Below are 21,860 nucleotides of genomic sequence, written 5' to 3' on the forward strand. Positions count from 1 at the left end.
TCAAGCTTCCACCCGTGCCCTTTTTTTCTGGTACGTACTCATTGCAAACATTTTCACTCGACCCGATAAATATTTTGTCTATCTTGTATCCCCTATGTCCTCTGTTTTTTCTAGAGACGTCAGTTCTAGTTTTTTTCAGTCATTCCCCATACCTCGCTATTCTGGGACGAGTCTTGTTGCAGATTTTTTACCATTTTCGATTTTTGTTAATGGTACCGCGATGGGGGAGCATATTCCAAAACTGGTCTCATGTAGATGAAGAAAAATATAAGTGCTTCCTTAATGATATAACTTCTGCTAGTTCAGTGTCACCCTTGATCCTGTTATGTATGCTGTTGTTGATAGTGTGTGCTACTGGAGTCAGGTTTAGTGTTGTGTCCTTTCTCAAGTTGTTACAGGGCGGTAGAGTAGATTCCATTCATTGTGTACATCATTTTTGGTCTCGAGTCGCCTGTTTCCATTTTCATCACCTTACACTTTCTTGTGTTGAACTCCAATAGCCATTTCTGACCCACTTTGCATCTTGCATAAGTCACTTTGAAGATTTTTACAATCTGTATCCGCATAGCATCGTCTACAAACATCGACATACAGTACTACTCTGGTAGATAGGTCATTAACATAAATGATAAATATGATGTGTCCCAACACGGAAAGGTGTGTGTGTGTGTATGTATATGTATGTATGTATGTATATATATATATATATATATATATATATATATATATATATATATATATATAATATATAATATATATATATATATTATATATATATATTTATATATATATTTATATATATATTTATATATAATATTCATCCGTACGTACAGAATTTAGTAAAAAAAATTCTAAATAGGTTCGTTGTAAGGTTTCTTTTTACGTCATTGGGACACTGTTGAGTTAATTTTCTAAAAACCAGTCACTCACATTCTACTAAATATAACTTGACTCAATTTAAAGCCGATTATTTATTTGTGTTTTTTCCAGCAGAGGTGAAGCCCGCGGGGTGACATCTGTGCGGGCGCCGCGCCAGGCAGCCGGCCATGTTGCCACTTCTCTCAGTGTTTTGGGTGGCTGGAAGCCCAGGCTGGATTTGCTTCATCCTTAAATCTGTATTAATCAAGAAACGAAATAATCGACTTTTAACTTGGAGATGGAACTGTTATTTTAAATGATTCTAGTTTATTTGTGGGTGATGATTGTGTAGCGTAGGAGGGGAGGGAAGGTCCCACCAGTGGTGGCGGTAACGGTTTATGCTCAAGGCCTTTGTTGAACTAAGGGGGGTGTATCATGGGGGGGTTGGGGGGGGCTCAGCGCATTATTATTTATTCAGTTGTTCTTCATTGTTAATTTATTGAACATCCAGCTGATGAAAATGTTGACTAAAAATCCGATAAAGATTTTCAATTTGAATATTTTAGGATTAAGGAATTGCCCGAAAGGCTATGCGCGTTAGTGGCTGTACAAGAATGTAAGAACTCTTGTATATATAAAATAAATAGATAAAAATATAAAGGGTTTTGAGTGCATGGCATGTAAGCAAAGTGGCTTTGTTGAGGTGGCGGTGGGGTGGAAGGGGGGGGGGGAGCATCATTGTTGCCACGTCGAGCTAACTTTTGTGATCACAGTCCACTCATGGGGTAAGTGTACCTCTTATGGTGTCTCCTGTTGACAAATTGGTTGTCATGGCGGATCTTGCTTACTGTATCATGGTCATCATTAGGCAAACCGGGGCACTGATATGATCATATAGATTAGACTAGGCTGCCTGGCCCCACAAAGCTATGGCGACCAAAGTCAGATTCACAGACGAATCTGGCCCCATCAGAGTTGATTATAGTTCTTATCACGTTCAACCCGTGTGTTTTATCCTGATGTTAGTTAGCAAGACTCACGGACACGTAATGGAGCGTCGCCTTACTCCTTATAATTCTAACTGCATTGTTCCTCTTACGGTCGTGCATATCCTTGTTGAATGTCCTGACTTCCAGGACGAGCGGGTGTTTTGCTTTCCGATCGTCTCTCGCAGTCACTTCTCCCTCGATCGAATTCTTGGTGAATCTGATACTTTCGATATCGTTCGCCTTAGGCGTTTCTGTTTTCGTATTGGCATGTTAGGTGGTGTTTAGCGCCCTCTGATTTCTCTGCACATTTGATGGTGCTACACAGCCTTCCCGGTTTGGTGCCTTCTTTTGATAATTACTTACTTTTCTACTTTATAGCAAGAACGTGCTATTGTTTTAACAGGCAAAGTAATTTTGGCTTTGGATGTTACTCGTAACTCATACCTCTTAGTTCTGGAACTGGTCTAGTGGCATGCCATCGACTCCATGCTGGAGCTGCATACACCAGGATTGGTCTTTTATATGGTATAAAAGGTTTAAAAAATTCCTTACAAAAGTTTCAAAAGTTCTGACGATAGCCAGCCTCGCATACGCTGATGATTATATATTTTTAATATAGGTCTCTGGCAGGTTCAGTGTGGTATCAACGCTTAGATCTTTTTCTGACCATTTCGTGGAGGACTTTGTCTCCCATTCGGAACCCTGTGTCTGGCCTCCTGTTCCCTCCACCTAGTTTCATTACCTTACATTTACTTGGGTTGAACTTTAGTAGCTATTTGTTGAACCATTCCTTCAGTTTGCCTAGGTCATCTTGTAACCTCGTTATCTTCCTCGGTCTTAATCTTCATATTTTTTTTTGTTTTGCTTCAGCAAACATTGAGGGGAATGCTCTTTAGATGATAGTTTACATGTATCAGAAACAGAATGTGTGTGTGTACTCACCTATTTGTGCTTGCGGGGGTTGAGCTTTGGCTCTTTGGTCCCGCCTTTCAACTGTGATGAGTGTGTGTGTGTGTGTGAGAGAACCATAATCGTACATGATGACAACACCGTGCTGGTAGCTACAGTCTTAAATCTGGGGTGTGGCAGAACATGATGCAACGCATCTAGTAGTAAAGTTGTTTCGTTCACCGGTGGCGGCACCATCCTCTCATAAACGATCGTTCGGGCGCACTATATTTGTTGTGGGTGGGAGGCAGGTGAAGTGAGGCAATTGTGTGTTGTGTGCATGACGTCAATATTGACCAGAGGCGTTTTAATGCAGCGTGAGTAGTAGATTACCTTGCACTGATAACGCCCACCTCGAGCTGCTAGTGGTTGGGGGGAGGTAGCCGACACTGGTTACGCCAATTGTGGAAGGATCTCTTCCTGCAATGTCCAAAATTTCGGATGTTAAATGTTTAGTGCAGTGTGCCCTTGGCATATAAAATATTTAGTGTGGGAATAGCTGTCTAGATGTTACTTCTGAACATTTCTGAAGAACATCAGACTAGTTGGTTTTTACATTTTTTTGAACACTCGAAAGGGTTGTTGGGTAATGAGGTAGAGGAGAGTGAAAGTGCATTTAGCCTCGTATAAATACAGTTGAAGCTGGCAGTCGTGACAAATATATCCTGGCATCTTAGCATGTGGGTCACTGATGCCTAATTTGGCGCACACGCTCCCTTGCCTGGCGCGTACAATGTACTTCATATATTAAACAAGACCCGTACCTTACGTGTCAGCTGATATAGATACGTATATGACGTGATAGCAAGATTACGTGCTTTGCATGAAGTCTGTAGCTGCTATGTGTAGCGTTAGTCATGGTAAATAGTAAACGTATGCGAGTTGTGCTGCAAGTAGCACATTTATGGGATAAAAGTCGAGGGTTTTGTATTATGGGTCGGCAGGTAAAGGCACACTGCCATGGTGAAGGGCAGGAGGGTGATACATTATGGGGAAGGAGGTACGTGAATGGGTATATATACTGTGGGTGGTTTTCTAAGGCACAAATCATTGGGGACGGAATTAAATAAGACATGGGGGAAAATTAAAAAGGTTGAGATGTAAATACTCAGAGGTGAGGTTACCAAGCTATTCTCACATTGTTAAAGGCAACTGGGCTGTAGTGTGGACCAAGTTATCGCAAGGCGAGCCAGACACCAGGGCGGGCTTGGACAACTCTGGGAACCCTCTCCATGTTAACCCCAACCAAGTGCATGATACAAAAATCAACATAGGATTGCTCAGTTAGGAAGTGGGGTGGGGGGGTTGTGATGTACTTTTACATAGTTGTAGACTAGTTTGTGCCTGCACCTCAAGGGTGTATCCACACTACTTGATTGTAGAGGCCAAGAAGGAAGCACTTGACCATGGAAGGTTAATTGACTAGGCTTAGTGGATTTTTTTTAAGACAGAGGAACAGGTGAAGGGAAGTTTAGAAATAGGACTAGAAATAGGCTACTCCAGTCAAGCCTGGCCTCGGGCCGGGCTTGGGGAGTAGAAGAACTCCCAGAACCCCATCAACCAGGAAAATACAGTACACGATGTGTGGGTGTTGGCAGCCAAGATAAGCTTGCTCTCTTGTCAGGGAGCAAGCTTATCTGTGAGTGGGGGCCTGACGGCTGAGTGGACAGCGCTCGGGATTCGTAGTCCTAATGTCCGGGTTCGATCCCCGGCTTAGGCTGAAACCAATGAGCACAGTTTTTCACCCTGATGCCCCTGTTTACCTAGCTGTGTGTGAGTACTCACCTATTTGTGCTTGCAGGGGTTGAGCTTTGGCTCTTTGGTCCTGCCTCTCAACTGTCAATCAACTGGTGTACAGATTTCTAAAGGCAGTTCTTATGTTGGCCAGTCTAGCATAGGTCGCTGATGATATCCTTTTGATGTGGGCCTCTGGGGACAGGTTCGGTGTGATATCAACCCCCAGATCTTTCTCTCTAGTTGACTCTTGCAGGATTTCACCTCCCAGATAGTACCTTGTGTTCAGCCTTCGGCTCCCTTCGCCTAATTTCATTACCTTGCACTTTGCTGAGTTGAACTTTAGTAGCCATTTTCTAGACCATTCCTCCAGCCTGTCCAGGTCGTCCTGTAGTCTCTGTCTATTTTCATGTCTTGATTCTTCTCATATTTTTTGCATCATCAGCAAACATTGAGAGGAATGATTCTATACCCTTTCTAAGATCGTTTACATATTAGAAACAGGATGGGTCCAAGTACAGAGCCCTGTGGGACTCCGCTGGCGACATCTCGCCACTCTGATGTCTCCCCCTCACAGTTACTCGCTGTTTCCTGTTGCTTAGATACTCCATTATCCACTGGAGTACCTTATCTTTTACTCCTGCCTGTTGCTCCAACTTTTTTAACAGCCTTTTATGGGGTACTGTGTCAAAAGCTTTCTGACAGTTCCAAGAAAATGCAGTCTGCCCACCCTTCTCTTTCTTGCCTAATTTTTGTTGCTTGGTCATAGAACTTATTAACCCTGTGAGGCACGATTTACCATCTCTGAACCCATACTGGTGGTGTGTTACAAAGCTATTTCCCTCCAGATGCTCTACGAGCCTTTTTCTCACGATCTTCTCCATCACCTTGCATGGTATACAAGTTAAGGAAATTGGCCTGGAGTTCAGCGCCTCTTGCCTGTCACCCTTTTTGTATATTGGGACTACGTTAGCTGTCTTCCAACTTTCTGGTAGGTCTGTTTCCAGTGACCTGTAATACACCATAGAGTGTGCCACTAACTGTACTTACCTAATTGTGCTTGTGGGGGTTGAGCTCTGGCTCGTGTGTACTTACCTAATTGTGTGCGCGCGCCATTTTTCAGTTATTGGGGAGGGATTTCTGGTCGGTATTTCATCTGGGAATTATGAACTGTGGGGCTGGGTTTTTATGAAGTAATTCGAGGCTCTTGGGCCACCAGCTGTCATACCTCCTTATGGAGGCCCAGCAGGGGAACATTTGACCATGGGCGGCGGAGGCGGCGATTCTTGGAACCACCACCACCAGAGCCAGTACTGTACTTTAAAACTTGAAGGAGTAAATGAGGAATATTTTGCCATGGGAAGGGCAAGAAAATGGAATATTTTACCATGGGAAGGGCAAGAAAATGGAATATTTTACCATGGGAAGGGCAAGAAAATGGAATATTTTACCATGGGAAGGGCAAGAAAATGGAATATTTTACCATGGGAAGGGCAAGAAAATGTAATATTTTACCATGGGGAGGGCAAGAAAATGGAATATTTTACCATGGGAAGGGCAAGAAAATGGAATATTTTACCATGGGAAGGGCAAGAAAATGGAATATTTTACCATGGGAAGGGCAAGAAAATGTAATATTTTACCATGGGGAGGGCAAGAAAATGGAATATTTTACCATGGGAAGGGCAAGAAAATGGAATATTTTACCATGGGAAGGGCAAGAAAATGGAATATTTTACCATGGGAAGGGCAAGAAAATGGAATATTTTACCATGGGAGGGCAAGAAAATGGAATATTTTACCATGGGAAGGGCAAGAAAATGGAATATTTTACCATGGGAAGGGCAAGAAAATGGAATATTTTACCATGGGGAGAGCCAAATGAACCTTAAATCGTGATGGTGGGCCAGTAGAAAAATATTTAATAATAAGGAAGGTGGGCCACAAGCCCAGTGGAATTCAACCATGGAGTAGAACCAGATGCGAGGCGACCGTGGATCAGGTCTGGAGGGGGTGACACTGAAACAGGTCTGGAGGTGAAGTGACAATGGAACAGGTCTGGGAGTGAAGTGACACAATGAAACAGGTCTGGAAGTGAGGCGACACCATGGAACAGATCTGGAAGTGAGGTGACACTATGGAACAGGTCTGGAAGTGAGGTGACCCCATGGAACAGATCTGGAAGTGGCACAATGAAACAGGTCTGGAATTGAGGTGACACTATGGAACAGGTCTGGAATTGAGGTGACACTATGGAACAGGTCTGGAAGTGGCACAATGAAAGGTCTGGAAGTGAGGTGACCGTGAAACAGGTCTGGAGGTGAGGTGACACCGTGAAACAGGTCTGGAGGTGAGGTGACACCGTGAAACAGGTCTGGAGGTGAGGTGACACCGTGAAACAGGTCTGGAGGTGAGGTGACACCGTGAAACAGGTCTGGAAGTGAGGTCAAGATGCAGGTGTGGGACACAGCCGAACAAGAAAGAGTTCGCTCTAGGGTGCCTATTTACTATCGAGGAACCAATGCTGCTTTCCTGGTGTTCGACTTGACAAAATATGACACTTACTGACGTGCAGTCTTTGGGTAACCCCCAGCTCTGAGCAGTAAATCATGGTAGATAGGTGTTATATTTGGGATCCTTCAGTGGACGGTTACAAGACAAATCTCAATCCAGATATGTAAATTATTTTCCATAATGATAAACTCCTTGTTAGTGTTTACTGACGGTATACATCAGAGGAAGCGTGCAAAAAAAATACAGGAAGACTTAGACAAATTCCGAGAATAATAGCCTGCGGGCCGCTCCAAGCAACAGCCTGTTAGACCAAGTTCTCGCAAGTCGAGTCTGGATTTGGCCGGGCTTTGGGAGTAGAACAACTCCAAGAACCTCATCAACTACGTATCGAGCAGGTAATTAGACAAGTGGCTGCAGGATACCAAGTGGGAAGACGATAATCCCGGAGTAAGAACATGACCTGAAGTGGAAATCAGGCCTACCTTTGGAAGCACACACTAATCTGATACAATCAGCTGCATATGCAAGATTGCTAAATTGTAGGTTTGAAATACACAATGAAATCACAATAACGTGGTATATCTGAGAAAATCATTGGATCATGAAGGGATCGAACCAATGGCCTTGGTAACCCGAGACCCGTGCCTCAAGGAGTGCCAGACCAACCGGGCTGTGGTGGGTATGTGGGCCTGCGGGCCGCTCCAAGCAACAGCCTGGTGGACCAAACTCTCAAGTCAAATCTGGCCTCGGGCCGGGTTTGGGGAGTAGAACTCCCAGAACTATCAACCAGGTACCAGGTTAACCCATGGACCACGATATGCTGAAGATTATATAACCTGAGATCTGTTAAAAGTTTGGAGGCACTGAGCTGGTAGCGAACCCAAATTTTACATTTAACCTGCATACTTTGGTGTAGGTAATACAGTTCACTACCAGACTCTTAACTTTTTCTTGTAGACTTCTGAATCTGAACTAGTTGTTTAGGACTCTGTATCTCACATCAGACTAGTGCAGAAATATGCAGCACCTGCATGGTGTATCCATATTGTAAAATATAAGCGTGAATTATACACCATTCAATTTAACGTTTTGCACAATAGCCATTTGTTATATATTGCTAGAATAAATATATTGAAGCTTGGAATAGGATTTGGGCCAAGCACTCAAAACAGGTATCTGGCATCATTTACTTTACATTTGGATTGGTCTTCTTGGTTGTAGGACAAGTGTGGTAACTTTTACACCACGACCTCTCGCTAGTGTTGTCTACAGACTGACAGGTCCTGTCGGGACTGGTTGAAGCTGCAGTGGATTCAACTGGAATGTTTATCTGTTATGTCCATAAGGCCATCGACGAGATGGCCTTTTTTTATATATTATATATATATTATATTATATATATATAATATATTATATATATATAATATATAATTATATATATAATATAATAGTACATTTATAGAGATGCAAACATATTGGCTTGTTAATGAGAGCTGCTGTTGAGTAGCTCGTTCATTAACAATGGAGTTATACTCGAATAAATGCAAATTCGTGTGAATGCAGAGATGTCAATAGAGAGATCGGCTCTGGAGAGAAGTAGAGTGCGCAGCCTGAGAGTCTGCTCTGGCAATCAATAACGTTGAGGCGACACGTGCAAGTAAACAAGTCGAGCAATCACGTGATACACACCCCTTTAAGGCTTTCCTCTCACTTGTGTCCCTACTCTCACCTCACTTACCTGGAGAAGTATCATCACAGCTGCTCTAATCCTAGTAGGTTTTTTCCCAAAGGCTCTAGGTGAAAATAACCTGTACGTGAATTCCTAAGATTTTATGCGTTGTCTATTGTCCAGTCGTTCTTCCTGTGCAAAGTTTTTGATGATAACGTCAATAACACACAATCATCTCTCATTTTCAGATTTGAATGAAGTTGTGTGTGATGAACCCAGGATATGAAAGCCAAGGTGAGGCTAGGGAGGCACCGTGACTGCACTGGTTTGTGTGGCAGGTCAGCTGGCAAGCTGTGAGGTGTGGCTCGCCAGCTTGGGTTAGCGGTGTCGGCCCGGCCCACGGACAGTAGTCGACGGATCTCTTCAGACCCGCTCAATATACTCTGCCTTATAATTACTTGCAACATCTGTTACTTTTCAAGAGTTACGATGATAGGGACGAAGAATTCTTCCAGAATGTCCCTTTTAAAACTACAAGAACAAAAGGAACACCGCAGTAGGTCTGCTGGATCAAGCGAGGCAGATCCTATCTATACACGTTCATATGTTCCACAAAATCTCACATAATTACCGTAGTAATCAATGACCCACTTGGTGTGTTATATGATCAGTATTGTATTATCGAGCGCGAGTCTCCTGGGCTCGGCTGCTGTCCTGGCTGGGTTATTTTGGGATACCAAACACGCTTCAATTTTGTCACATTTGGCTAGTGTGCACTTGCAAGTTTGTGTGTGTGTTTCAAGTGGTGTGGAGGCCATACACAGCCTATCTTGACCTCATTACGTAACAAGCCATAATATCTAATGCGACGTTACCAAAAATTTGTATCAAGATCGCGTGTTGCTAACACAAGATTTAATTATAATATGGATAATTCATTTTTAGTATGATACTTATATTAGTCTTAAATTTTTTATTGGCCAGAGAATCCAGTAAAATTGGTTTGTGGGAAATTTCGTTTAATCTACACATTCATAGTTGGTCTTGTATAATAAGATTTTTGTATATTGTTTGATCAATATAGAATTTCAATATTGCTTATAATAATTACTTTGATACGAAAGTGAAATATGTTCGGGAAGCATGATGAGGTGACATGTTTACCGTGACGTGACGGACGGCTACACGCGAAGCTGCGTGTTACGCTAAGTACCAGAGGTTTACAGGTGTGTACCCAGTGTACTACAAGTTTACACCTGTATAGCCAAGGGTTATACATGTATAGCCTACGTTCACACGTGTATGGCCTACGTTCACACGTGTATGACCTACGTTCACACGTGTATGACCTACGTTCACACGTGTATGACCTACGTTCACACGTGTATGACCTACGTTCACACGTGTATGACCTACGTTCACACGTGTATGACCTACGTTCACGTAAAGGATAAAATTGTACGCTTATTACATCGTTAGATCGGACTTTATATGTGCAGCACTCTGTATTTACTATTTCATGTGACTCAGTGTTGTAAATGAGAAAATCTGAGCTTATTCCGACAAAACTTAAATCTTTGCTATGTACAAATACAATCATGTTAATGTTTCAGCACTAGCCACGAAACAAGCGCACGGGGTGCTTGTAGTACTTTGATGGTAGATCAGATCTAACCTCGTTTAGTAGGAAGGCAGCGTCAAGGCACTGGGTAGGCTGCCAGGTATTGTATGCTATATATTACTGGAAACATGATTCATTAAATTAACCTTTCATAACTGAACAAATCCACAAGGGCCGTAACAAGGATTCGAACCTGCGTCCGGGAGCATCCCAGACACTGCCTTAATCGACTGAGCTACGACAGGGTAAAAGGGTTGAAACTGTTTCATAACTGCCTAACACTATACTTGCCAAGACATAAATAAAATAAACACTTTCGGTAAGAATAACGTAGACATTTACTTACATTGTTGCAGTAGTGACCCCGTAAAATAAATGATCGTTTCACATGTGTAATTTTTAATTGTTAGTATATTGCGGGTAACTGCGTCTGAAACAGCCGTGCTACACTGCCGTTGAGCGGGTGACAAGTGTAGCGAGAAGTAGAGCTTGTATGTGCGGGTGATGGAGGATGGTGAGCTCCAGCTCAGGGTAAGTGACTTCCGAGATTCCAGTTGGTGGTGGGACAGGGCACTTGTGTGGCTCAACATGCCTGGAAGGCATCTTTACGGCTTTGATCCAACCTGTCCTCTTAAAAAGAACGTCGCTTTTGGCCGTTTGCCCGTATGGCCGAATTTGGACGTAATTTGAAAATGAAAATAAATTTCGGATTTTTTTTTTTCAACAGTAAGTTAAGGGTCCTTTGATAGGTTAGGTGGGCAGGAAATTCTCATAAAGTTTCAAAACGTTATGAAAAACGTTAATTTAAAAGAGTCCTCTCATAACCTCTGCGCGTAAGCCGGACGACTCAAATAGAAAACGGAACAGAACGTCACTTTTGAGTCGATTTCATTTCAAATTACGTCCAAATTTGGCCATAGCGCGCATACGAGCCAAAAGTGACGTTATTTTTAAGAGGACGGGTTGTTGATCATTCACTGCACAACGACTGCCTCTTGTCAAGGCGCAGGAGGAACGGTGCTCCATAACAGCTTATTCCTCTAGAGCTTGGTAAATCAGGTCGAGAAAGGGACTTGGGAGTATTGATTCTTAAAAGACGTAAACCATGATAGCAATATGATTGTGCGCAGTAAGACCAGTTGGTTAATAATTAAAGTAACTTTTGGCTTACAGCTTCACTGACTATAGTGTCTTACTTGGATTATGTTGTACAGTTTTGCTCGCGATAGGACATAATGAATGGGAATTTTCTCGGGATGTTGTAGATTTATCAATATCATAATCTGCAAATTACATGTATATACAAATTGCAATTCGATAAACAAAAAAGGCGTACGCTTTTCAACACCTCCCCCCCCCCCCCTCCTCGCCCCCACCACAAAATTTAAAAAATGTTTGAGGTATAAATACACACAAAAGGATGAGATACGCTATTCCAAACCCCCCACCACACCTCTACCACCCCCCGTCCTACCCCCTTGATCCCACCTCTACCACCCCCGTCCCACCCCCTTGATCCCACCTCTACCACCCCCCGTCCCACCCCCTTGATCCCACCTCTTACCACCCCCCGTCCCACCCCCTTGATCCCACTTCTTACGACCTCACCCTCGACCAATCCCCTCCATCCCTCAAAACCACACAAAATACTGATGATATACTCTAGCCGACATAAATTGTATATATTATATAAATATATTAATTTTTGTTTGCTGCAATTTTGAGTAAAAATGCAGCAAACAATCCAGATCAATGAACGGGGATATTTCTTAATTATATCATAACCAGTGTGAAGAGGTCTGGTTGCGAGTGTAGCGTATCTCTAACCGACCACAGACAAACTGCAGATAGTGAAAGTAATTTTGTAAATACGACTTGACTGGCCCTTTAGGCCCCCACACTCTTCACCCCATATTATAAAGTCCTTACTCTTGGAGTCCTGAATGATAATTATAATATGGAATGGTGTAAAAACGAGTAATGTACAAATAAAGGCATATAAGATGAGCTGTTAACAATTGCAAAGTTAGGTGTAAATGGCAAGAGGGCAAGTAGTCTAGTATCGGCAAGCTGTCCATTAAGGCACATCTATCCTCTTAAAAATAACGTCGCTTTTGGCTTTTGAAAGTGGACGTAATTTGAAAATGAAAATATATATATTTTTTTTTTCAACAACAGTAAGTTAAGGGTAGGTTAGGTGGGCAGGAAGTTCTCATAAAATTTTCAAATGTTTATGAAAAATGTTAGTTGACAGTTTCCTCTCCAAACCTTTCCGATTAGGCCGGACGACTCAAACAGGAAACGGGACAGTACGTCACTTTTGTTTTAAATTACGTTCACTTTTGGCCATAGCGCGCATACCAGCGAAAAGCCACGTTATTTTTAAGAGGACGGGTTGCGCTAGCAGCAGTTACATGCTCTTGCATATACCCGTAAATAAACCAGTGCTGGCGACACCATAAAATTATAATTGAGAATTTCGTTCTTCGGTTTATTGTTAGTTTTTGTTTATAAAATAACAAACGTTAATGTTCAAGTTCAAGTATGTTTATTGAGATAAGCAAGAAATACATCTCAAAGGGATAGAGTAGCTTAGGCTATTTCTACCCCCCTAAAACGTTAATGTACTTGGATTCTATATCATTGTTTAAAATCTTCAATATAAATGTCCGTGTGAGTTAGTAAACTAGCCAGCCAGTATGGTTTACCGGGTGTAATATTCACCGTGGAAACAGTTTACTGTAACATGCCAAATCAAAGTTGTCCTGTTTTAATTCGTTGTTAATTAAGAGTTCTCGTTTGAACGCCACGTTTATGTAAACAATCTTTGGTCCGTCATTCATTTGTCCTTCAGGCATTCCTCTGCCTTCGCGAGGAAGGAGTTTGTGTTTATAATAATATTTTTGTGTAATACCTGGGATTAACTTCATTCTACGTTGTATATTTTTAATGGAAATATATTTTTGTTGTTTAACGGTCTAACCCGCAAGGCATAATCCAAGTAAGATCTAAGTTAGAACTTTGTCTAGTAGCATTCCCATTGCTTTCACTTCTAGATTCAAAGATTGGTATCCTATTGGTTTTTGTTCACTTTAATACACTGCTGCGTTGGCTTAGGTCTGTACTGAACATTATCTTAGGTAATATACAGGTACTTTGATTTTCCTGTATTGGTATTACTGTATTGATGATACTGACTGCTGCTCCTGAGAATTACTGCCACTAATTATTGCTGCCTGATTTCTTTACAAACGGATTTACGGATATCCATATTGAGCTGGTATGTGATGGCTGTTTTTTCTCGTTTATGACAAGTTACTGTACGTGTCTGCATGGAACTACCTTAGTCACGTCTCTTAGCTTGGCGAGTCTTCCTGCGGCTCTCCGCGGGCTTCCAGGGAATTATATAAAGCATCTTTATTATAGTCTGCAAATATACTTAATCAGTAAGTAATTTCCTGATCAGGAAATTCGCCTGAAGTTCCTGTTCAGGCGTAGTTTGCAGTACCCGCGATTTAACGAGCTTCTGATATCTTGCAAAACTAGTGCTCTACAGCGGGTGTGAACTGGTATATATATATACTAGTGATATTTTCTAATTGTTTCGTGTAGAAGTTTGAACTACGTTGTCCTAGAAGTGCATGCTGTTAAACCTTGGCGATTCATTTACATAATCTTTTTTTTTTTTTACACATCAGGTAGTGTTTATTAGCATGAGTTGGTTTCGTATTTATTCGCTGTGCTGTTTTTTCATATGGAAAGTGAGACTAGCATTAACAATGTACTAGACGTGTTAAATGTGCCTATTTGTACTGTGCGGATATTGCTTTAATTCCAATCTCTATTCGTAATTGTTATTCAACGTTAGATTGTATCCTTAATGATTGTTCCTCGCTTGGCCAGCCATGTTTATAAACACAGACCTAACAACAATTGTATAGTTTTCATTGTATACTGCTTTTGAGTTTACTTCCATCCTGAAATTTGGAATAAATTATACTTGAAGGCCAGACACGAGGAAAGTTGGGCTAAGTTATAATATTTTAAACTTGTTACAAAAGAGAAATACTGTATCAGTACTGTGTATCACCACGTGTGATGCACAGTACTGTATCAGCTCAGCTCTCAAACCCCTCACTTCATCCCCCTTTATTTGACACTATCAATCACTTCACAGGGCGACCCCCCCCCCTCCCCCATCCATTGCTCTCATTCTCGTACACGAAGCTCTCACGCCCCCCCCCCCCTCCCCAAATATAATTAGGTGAGTACACACGTAAACACCCACCTTGCAGTTCAACCAGACCTCAGACCAAGTCCATTCCATCCAGCGGTCGACCCCAAAGACGCATTCATCAATTTTAACATGCTATTCACTCAAAATAGAAATTTTCTCAAATATAAATTAATATTATATATTAGCATATTGTGCATATTTAGGCATTAGTTAGGTTAGGTGTTTATGTTCTGTTGACGATTATATATAATTGTAGTACGTGGGTGAAGCATTTACAGCGTTGTGGTTCGAACAAAAGTCGTCAGCAAAACATTTGTTTCGGAAGTCTTCGGACGTCATCAGTTGAGTCGTGTGTGATCCGTTTTTCATTCATTAACGTGTGGGTCCATGGATTGGATTTTGGCCATTGTTTATGAGGACGGAGTGCGCAGCCAAACGGGAATCGATTTGGGGGTCTTTGTTAGGACTAACGGCCCGGGTTCGATTTCCGGTCGAGATATAAACAAATAGGTAGTTTTTTCACCCAATTCCTCTGTTCACCTAACATTAAGTAGGTACCTTGGAGTTTGACGTTTGCTTCGGGCTGCATCCTGTGTGCATGTGTGGGTGTTTTGAGATAAATATGTAGTTATGGTAGAGGACAAACAGGTTGAGAGTCTGTACATTATACTTCTGACGATTAGAAAGGCGAGATTATTCGCGATAACCTTGTTACTGTGATGTGTACAGTGTACACATCACATCAAATTGTGTACAGGGTCCTAAATAGATTTAGGAACCTGTACACAATTTACACTACACACAAAATTTGATTGATAATTGAGAGGTGAGACTAAGAGCCGAAGCTCAACCCTCGCCAGCACAACTAAGTACATCCATCCCCCTCCTTTCCCTAAGTCACATCCACGGCCCCCCCCCCCCACAAGCTTGGTGCCTTCTCTTGATGATTACTTCCCTCCAACAAACACTACCATTTCCACCCCCCTCATCCCTCCCCCCCTTATCCCCCCCTAATCCCGACCCAACCCCCTCCCCCAATCCCGACAACCATCCCCCCAATCCCGACAACCATCCCCCCAATCCCGACAACCATCCCCCCAATCCCGACAACTATCCCCCCAATCCTGACACAACCCTCTCCCCCAATTCCGACATAAACATCCTCCCCCCCCCAATCCCGACACAACTATCCCCCAATCCCGACACAACCCTCTCCCCTCAATTCCGACACGCGTGCATCCTACACACAAAACTAACATTCAGAAAGGAAAGGGGGTTAGCTGTTGTGTGCAAGACTAATCTGAGAAGTGAAGGGACGGGGGTTATGGGGGGGGGGAGACAGCATAAGAGGGAGGGACAGGGTACGCACACTTGGAAATCGATGAAATGTCACTTTAGGCTGAGCAGTAATGGCACAAAGACATGCATGGACGTTAGATATCTTAGGGACGTGACGAAAACTACTTTCGTGTAAAGTTAATAGGCAAGTGGAACAGATGAAGGTTCCTGTTAGCTAAGAACACAAACCTCCGTCCCTCCCTAGCACCGCTATCCAAAAAAAAACTTTGTTCCTATCAGCACACTTCCTCATTCAGCAGGCATGCTCGCTAACTCACTCCCTCACATTACCTAACCCACTCACCCCACTCCCTAACCCACTCACCCCACTCCCTAACCCACTCACCCCACTCCCTAACCCACTCACCCCACTCCCTGCACACGCGCGCGCGTTCAAAATTTTTTGGGCTATTAGATAGCTTCTACATCGGCTTGTTCATTCTATTCCCTTACTATGCTCTCGCCAGATGAATGTCATCACGTTTCTTAGAGATACACATGCGACGTACCTGATCAACCAGGCTGATTTATACGTCAGGCTGCGAGCAGCCGCGTCCAACAGCCTGGTTGACCAGTCCAGCAACGGGAAGGCCTGGTTGACGACCGGGCCGCGGGGACGTTTAAGCCCCGGAAACACCTCAAGGAGGTGGTACTCATTCAGCATAAGAACATTATGGAAATTAATTGGGCTACCCAAGAGAGGTATTATAGCAAACTCCAGTCATAGTTTTAAAAGTATATATGATATCTGGTTATATACACATCCATCCAAAACAGCACATCATGACAAAAGCCCCATACACGGAAGCAGGTATGATATAGGAAATTATGGCCGTTAATCATGGCATTAAACCTGCGATGAAGTATGCCGCTCCAGCATGGAACATGCGCCACCTGGTAAAGCACAATAAAATGGAAGTTCAGATATTTGGAAGAGGACGAATGCCAAAGATAAAGGCATGAGCTGTAAAGATAGGCTTCATGAAGTAACACTGTATTATAAGAGACCGTAGCGTACAATATACTAAGGAAATGGACCAAATGGACATTTTCTCCAGGTGAGGGACAACAGCTGGAAACAAAATTACCCGAATAAGCCACAGGCATTAAAAACAATTTTTTCATATCAAATCGTGAACAGATTTAATCATACAACTGGTGGGTCATGATGCTATATAGCCATAAATCTGGTAATTACTTCTGTAGTATGCTTCAAATGTAGATATGACTGAGAGCCCAATTGATTTAAGAAGCTAAACACCAATCATTGAAATTTGAGGGGGGGGGGGTTCCAAACAGCTGCAGCTCTTACCCTTCTCAAACTGCATACTCTAGAATTGGTTTGAAGAATGGCTTTTTGACTAACAATAACAAATGCAAAGTTGATAAGAAATAAGAAGACCCCAAAAGCAGTACATTATGAAGCGGAGGTCCCTTCCTAGATTGAAGATGGAGAGAAACTTTGAAGTAGACAACCTCTGACATAATGCCGCGCACGTTAACAATGGCTTCATGTGCAGTGTTTGTTTATGGGACAAATTATCGGATAACGTGGAATCGCTTGATGAATTCAAGCTAAATGTATATGGGGTCACCTTTCATTAAAATTTTTTATCATTGTTATCGTTGTAGACTAAAGTGCATTACTGAGATGTTTAACCTGCCCAATCTTTTAGTACTGGAACTTAAGTATTGCATGTATTGTCTAAATGCAAGTGGATTGGTTACTCTTGCGTAACTTATTCGTAACCATTGGGCAAGTAAGATACCACGGACAATAAATAACATTGCATATTAAGCCCCTCTGGCTAGGTTTCTGCTCCTGTCAGAACTAACAATGTTGATTCCCAAATCAGTTGTTCAACATTTTGCTGGTTTTCAAGATTTTCCAAATCTTGCTTTCCCAATGTTTCTTTGAGTGGTATATTCCTCGAGAATCTAATAGACAAATCTGGCCAATTTGACATCACACGTCTTGCAGCTGTTTTGCTATCGTATTGGCATTTAAATAATATACAGGGATTTTTGTTTTTGTTTTGTTAAACGCGCTTAAATCTTTCGAACACCATATGTACAAAATGATCTGGTTTAACGATTTAAATGTCAACAATGTGTTTAGAAGGAGGATGTTTGGAAGTTAGACTACATAGCCATCCCGGTTTGGTGCCTTCTATTGATAATTACTTACTTGGAAGTTAGACACCATAGCCAAGATTCAACGCGTAGTCACTTACAAACCTGTACATCTTTTTTTTTTAATCTTTGGGGGCTTTTTTTTTTTTACATTACATTTATTAAACAATTTACGATTTTAAACTTCGAAATCAATTATTGTTACAAACATCCTCCTAGTGCTTCGGAGCTCGTAAACTGTTTAATATATGTAAATAAAGCTGCCAAATAATGAGGAAAGATGTACAGTTTCGTAAGTACTTGCGTAACTGCTTAGTGAATCCTGGTCCAGATGAGCTATGGAGCTGTGAGGAGAAAAAGTAAATGCAGTATGCAACTGGAGCGAACTAAATTGAGAAAATTGTATAAGCTACCATCTATTAAAAAAATAGTGTCGACAGTCATTAGACGGCCGGAAAGGCGGAGCCCAGTAGCTAAGTTATAACCTCTTCTCCATCATCGCTGGTTGACCAGTCCAGCAACCAGAAGGCCTGGTCGAGGACCGGGCCGCGGGGATGTTGAGCCCCGAAACCATCGCAAGGTATACCTTCTCCCACTAAATGTACACTACATGGAGGCGCACACGGCTCTCCACGCTGCCTGTCCCAATTGGTCCTAACAGTTAAACGCACATTTAGATGAGTGAACACAAAACGCTAGAAAAGAACCCCGATGACAACATAGAAGCTCTTAAAAATATTGACAAACTGAACAAAATGGGAATCTTAGCACAATCATGGGGTTAGACAACATTGGTGGAAACGAGAAGGTCAGATAGGGAATGGAGAGGAGCAAGTAGAATGAATTTACAGGAGAGGTAATAGGAGTTAACTCTATATGTTTCAGATTCATGAGTAGGCATATAAAATTAAGTATTGGAAGTTATTACAATAGGACACCGGTGACCGATAAACCGGGCCCAGGCGTTGAAGTTCGTACTGGAAGCACATTTAGGTAACAAGCGCGCGCACATGTGCTTTGGGCATTTATCAGTGAACTTGCAAGTATAATGAGGCTTAATGAGCAATATATCAGAGAAGTGAGGGCGAGGCATAACACAGGAGTCGCCGATGACATGTGCACTTCCACTCCTATTAGGCTAATGGGTTTTCCTTTGATTTATTACACGAACACCGGTAATTATGTAACACGAGATGTAATTACCCGCATAACCATACACCATTTGTTACGAGTGATGTCATGATCCTTCAGAGACGTAATTGACTTAATAATTACAGGTCATTTAACGTCCCTACAGAGTTAAGGGGGACGGAGGGTACTGTAAATACCGAGCTCTGTCCATTCGTATTTGGTTGTTAGAATTCAGCTTTTAACTCCAGGGACTCGCCACAGTTTTCCGGAAGTTTAGGTGGCCACATTACATAGCCTTCGAGGCTTGGTGCCCTCTTTTGATAATTACTTTTTTTTTCTTTAGGTGGTCACAACAACAATGTTCATACATTGTACTATAGCTGTAATAGAATATTCCACTCCCATATTCTCTCCTCTCTCTCTCTCCCTCCCATTCTTCCCCTATTCTCTCGCGCGCACTATCTGAGGTAGAAGACAAATTATATACGATTTATATTATAGTGAATTGTATTCAAAATGCAGCATAAATATTTAAAAAAAGTCAAGTTTCATTGTCGAGTGTCATGTTAAATTAGTAAAATGTAGTATTTGCATATAAGAGTGTCAAGAAAGTAGTGTTATTGACGCCTAAAGCTACAGGAACTTCTACCGACGCTACTCTCGTGTCTAGCTAGTTTGAGTATTTAAAACGTCACCGTCAGCTCCAGCGGAAGTAATGTGCTTTTGCGTTATCGATTACCGTTCAGAAATTGTTTTTTCCATCGCATATGACTAGGCACATTGTTCTTTATGGCATAGTTGTTGTGTGTGGTGTAGACGTGGTACCAACACTCGTAGGTGTGGGTGCCACAGGTCGCTGTAGTGTAGTTAGTTCTGGTGTGAGTAATTAGGTTAACAATTACATATAAATATCAATTGGCGCTCCTTCAACACCTGTTGGTATATAATGAAGCATTGAAGGTTTAAATGTATAATCGATTAATTGGGTTGACACAGATTGCTACCTTCTTCACTCCTCTTGCTCTACCTCCTCTCCCCCCTCTCCTCTTGCTCTACCTCCTCTCCCCCCTCTCCTCTTGCTCTACCTCCTCTCCCCCCTCTCCTCTTGCTCTACCTCCTCTCCCCCCTCTCCTCTTGCTCTACCTCCTCTCCCCCCTCTCCTCTTGCTCTACCTCCTCTCCCCCCTCTCCTCTTGCTCTACCTCCTCTCCCCCCTCTCCTCTTGCTCTACCTCCTCTCCCCCCTCTCCTCTTGCTCTACCTCCTCCTTCCCCCCCCTCTCCTCTTGCTCTACCTCCTCCTTCCCCCCCTCTCCTCTCCTCTCCTCTTCCCCTCTCCTTTTTTGTATACTAGTGAAAAGTGATCAATAGTATTGCAGTGATGTTTCTATGTAAATACTACATGCTGGGTGGTGACTCGCTGGGCTCACGTACGTGTGTGTGGGGGGGGGGGGGGGGTAACCGGAGTGTTGCTAAGGCCACTGCAGTAGTGTAGTGACCAATCAACATGTTTATGGTGGACGAGGGCGGGTGTTAGTATTCATAATGTCCAAGTGTTTTAACGCGTTAACATTTTCCTCCGAAAGTAAGAGCTGTGTCGGGTGGCTGGTCCCAAAACCAGTCTTATCTGGAACCGGGTCATTCACCACAAGGTTGACACTCGTCTGTCGTCGATGGTAAAAGCCTGAATTAATATAGGCTTAATAGGTTGTTGATGAGTGGTGCTTGTCCTGCAGGCCTGAAGGAGTCGAAAGGCGCTTGAGGGGATGTTTTTTAATAACTAATGAGTTTCATTAAGATGGACATCAACGACAACTGGTATACAAATATTAGACAATCTACAAATATTTGTTTATCGAAGTAGATATATAATTTCTCCATAAAACAAAATATAAATATTAGCACATCCTTACTGTTGTGTACACAGAAATTAGGGAATATGTTTTATGGTGGGGTTGTAGTCTTGGCCACTAATCAATGTACATCACGCACTCGTCTCATGGTCACTGACGTGGACAGTCATTGTCGCATTGCTCGTGTACTCTCGTGGGTCGCTCACACCACTGCATAAACCATCTATGTTCAATATAACGCACTTGCAAATTTTGTTGTAACATGTGGTGCAATTGAAATATTTTTGTATTTGTCGTAATTGCAACCAATTTGGAAAGGGAGTCTGATCGATATAAAAAGTTACTATTAAAATAGAAAAGTTTGTAATTTTATGCTAATGAGTTAATTTGTAAGATCCCAGTTCACTCTGCTGGCTCACTCCCTGAAAAGGCCTCTCGGTTGGCTTTTAATCTATAAAATATAATGTCTGAGGTTGGAGGCCAGCCGCTTGGGGCTAACCTCGCCTAACTTTCCAAAATTAATCATTTTGGGTAGGGGAGTGCCATAGACCAGTCGGTGTTGCCCCAAGTGACATGCCTTTATAAATTATATTCTTGACAGAACCCCCGTCCATGGAGTCGAGGCTGACGTATTTGTTTCCCATTGCTTAGTAATAATAGATTTTCGGGGAGTGAAAGAAGAGGGGAAAGAGGATACTGTAAAAAGTAGCCTCATGTTTAAATTGTATAAGACAATATTGACTATTTTAGTACTCATATAAAGGTTAAACCATTTGTTTTTTACGGGATAATCTCCCCGGCTTGGTGCCTTTTGATAATTACTTTCACAAGAGGAGAG

At 42.3% G+C, this 21,860-nt stretch overlaps 1 protein-coding gene across 2 annotated transcripts in view; it reads left to right on the forward strand.

Moving 5' to 3' along the window:
- Positions 1-21,860, forward strand: part of LOC123774066 (uncharacterized) — a 32,770-nt gene that overhangs the window by 6,658 nt on the left and 4,252 nt on the right. Inside the window, exon 2 of one of the 2 annotated variants that reach the window (XM_045768194.2) lies at positions 8,961-9,006. The exons of the other annotated variant lie outside the window; for it this stretch is intronic. Coding sequence (XP_045624150.1) covers positions 8,967-9,006 — 40 coding nt within the window. The 5' untranslated portion in view covers positions 8,961-8,966. The remainder of the gene's footprint in view (positions 1-8,960; positions 9,007-21,860) is intronic. 2 annotated transcript variants of the gene reach the window in all.

Source organism: Procambarus clarkii, chromosome 91, assembly GCF_040958095.1.
Source record: "Procambarus clarkii isolate CNS0578487 chromosome 91, FALCON_Pclarkii_2.0, whole genome shotgun sequence".
Lineage (NCBI taxonomy): Eukaryota > Metazoa > Arthropoda > Malacostraca > Decapoda > Cambaridae > Procambarus > Procambarus clarkii.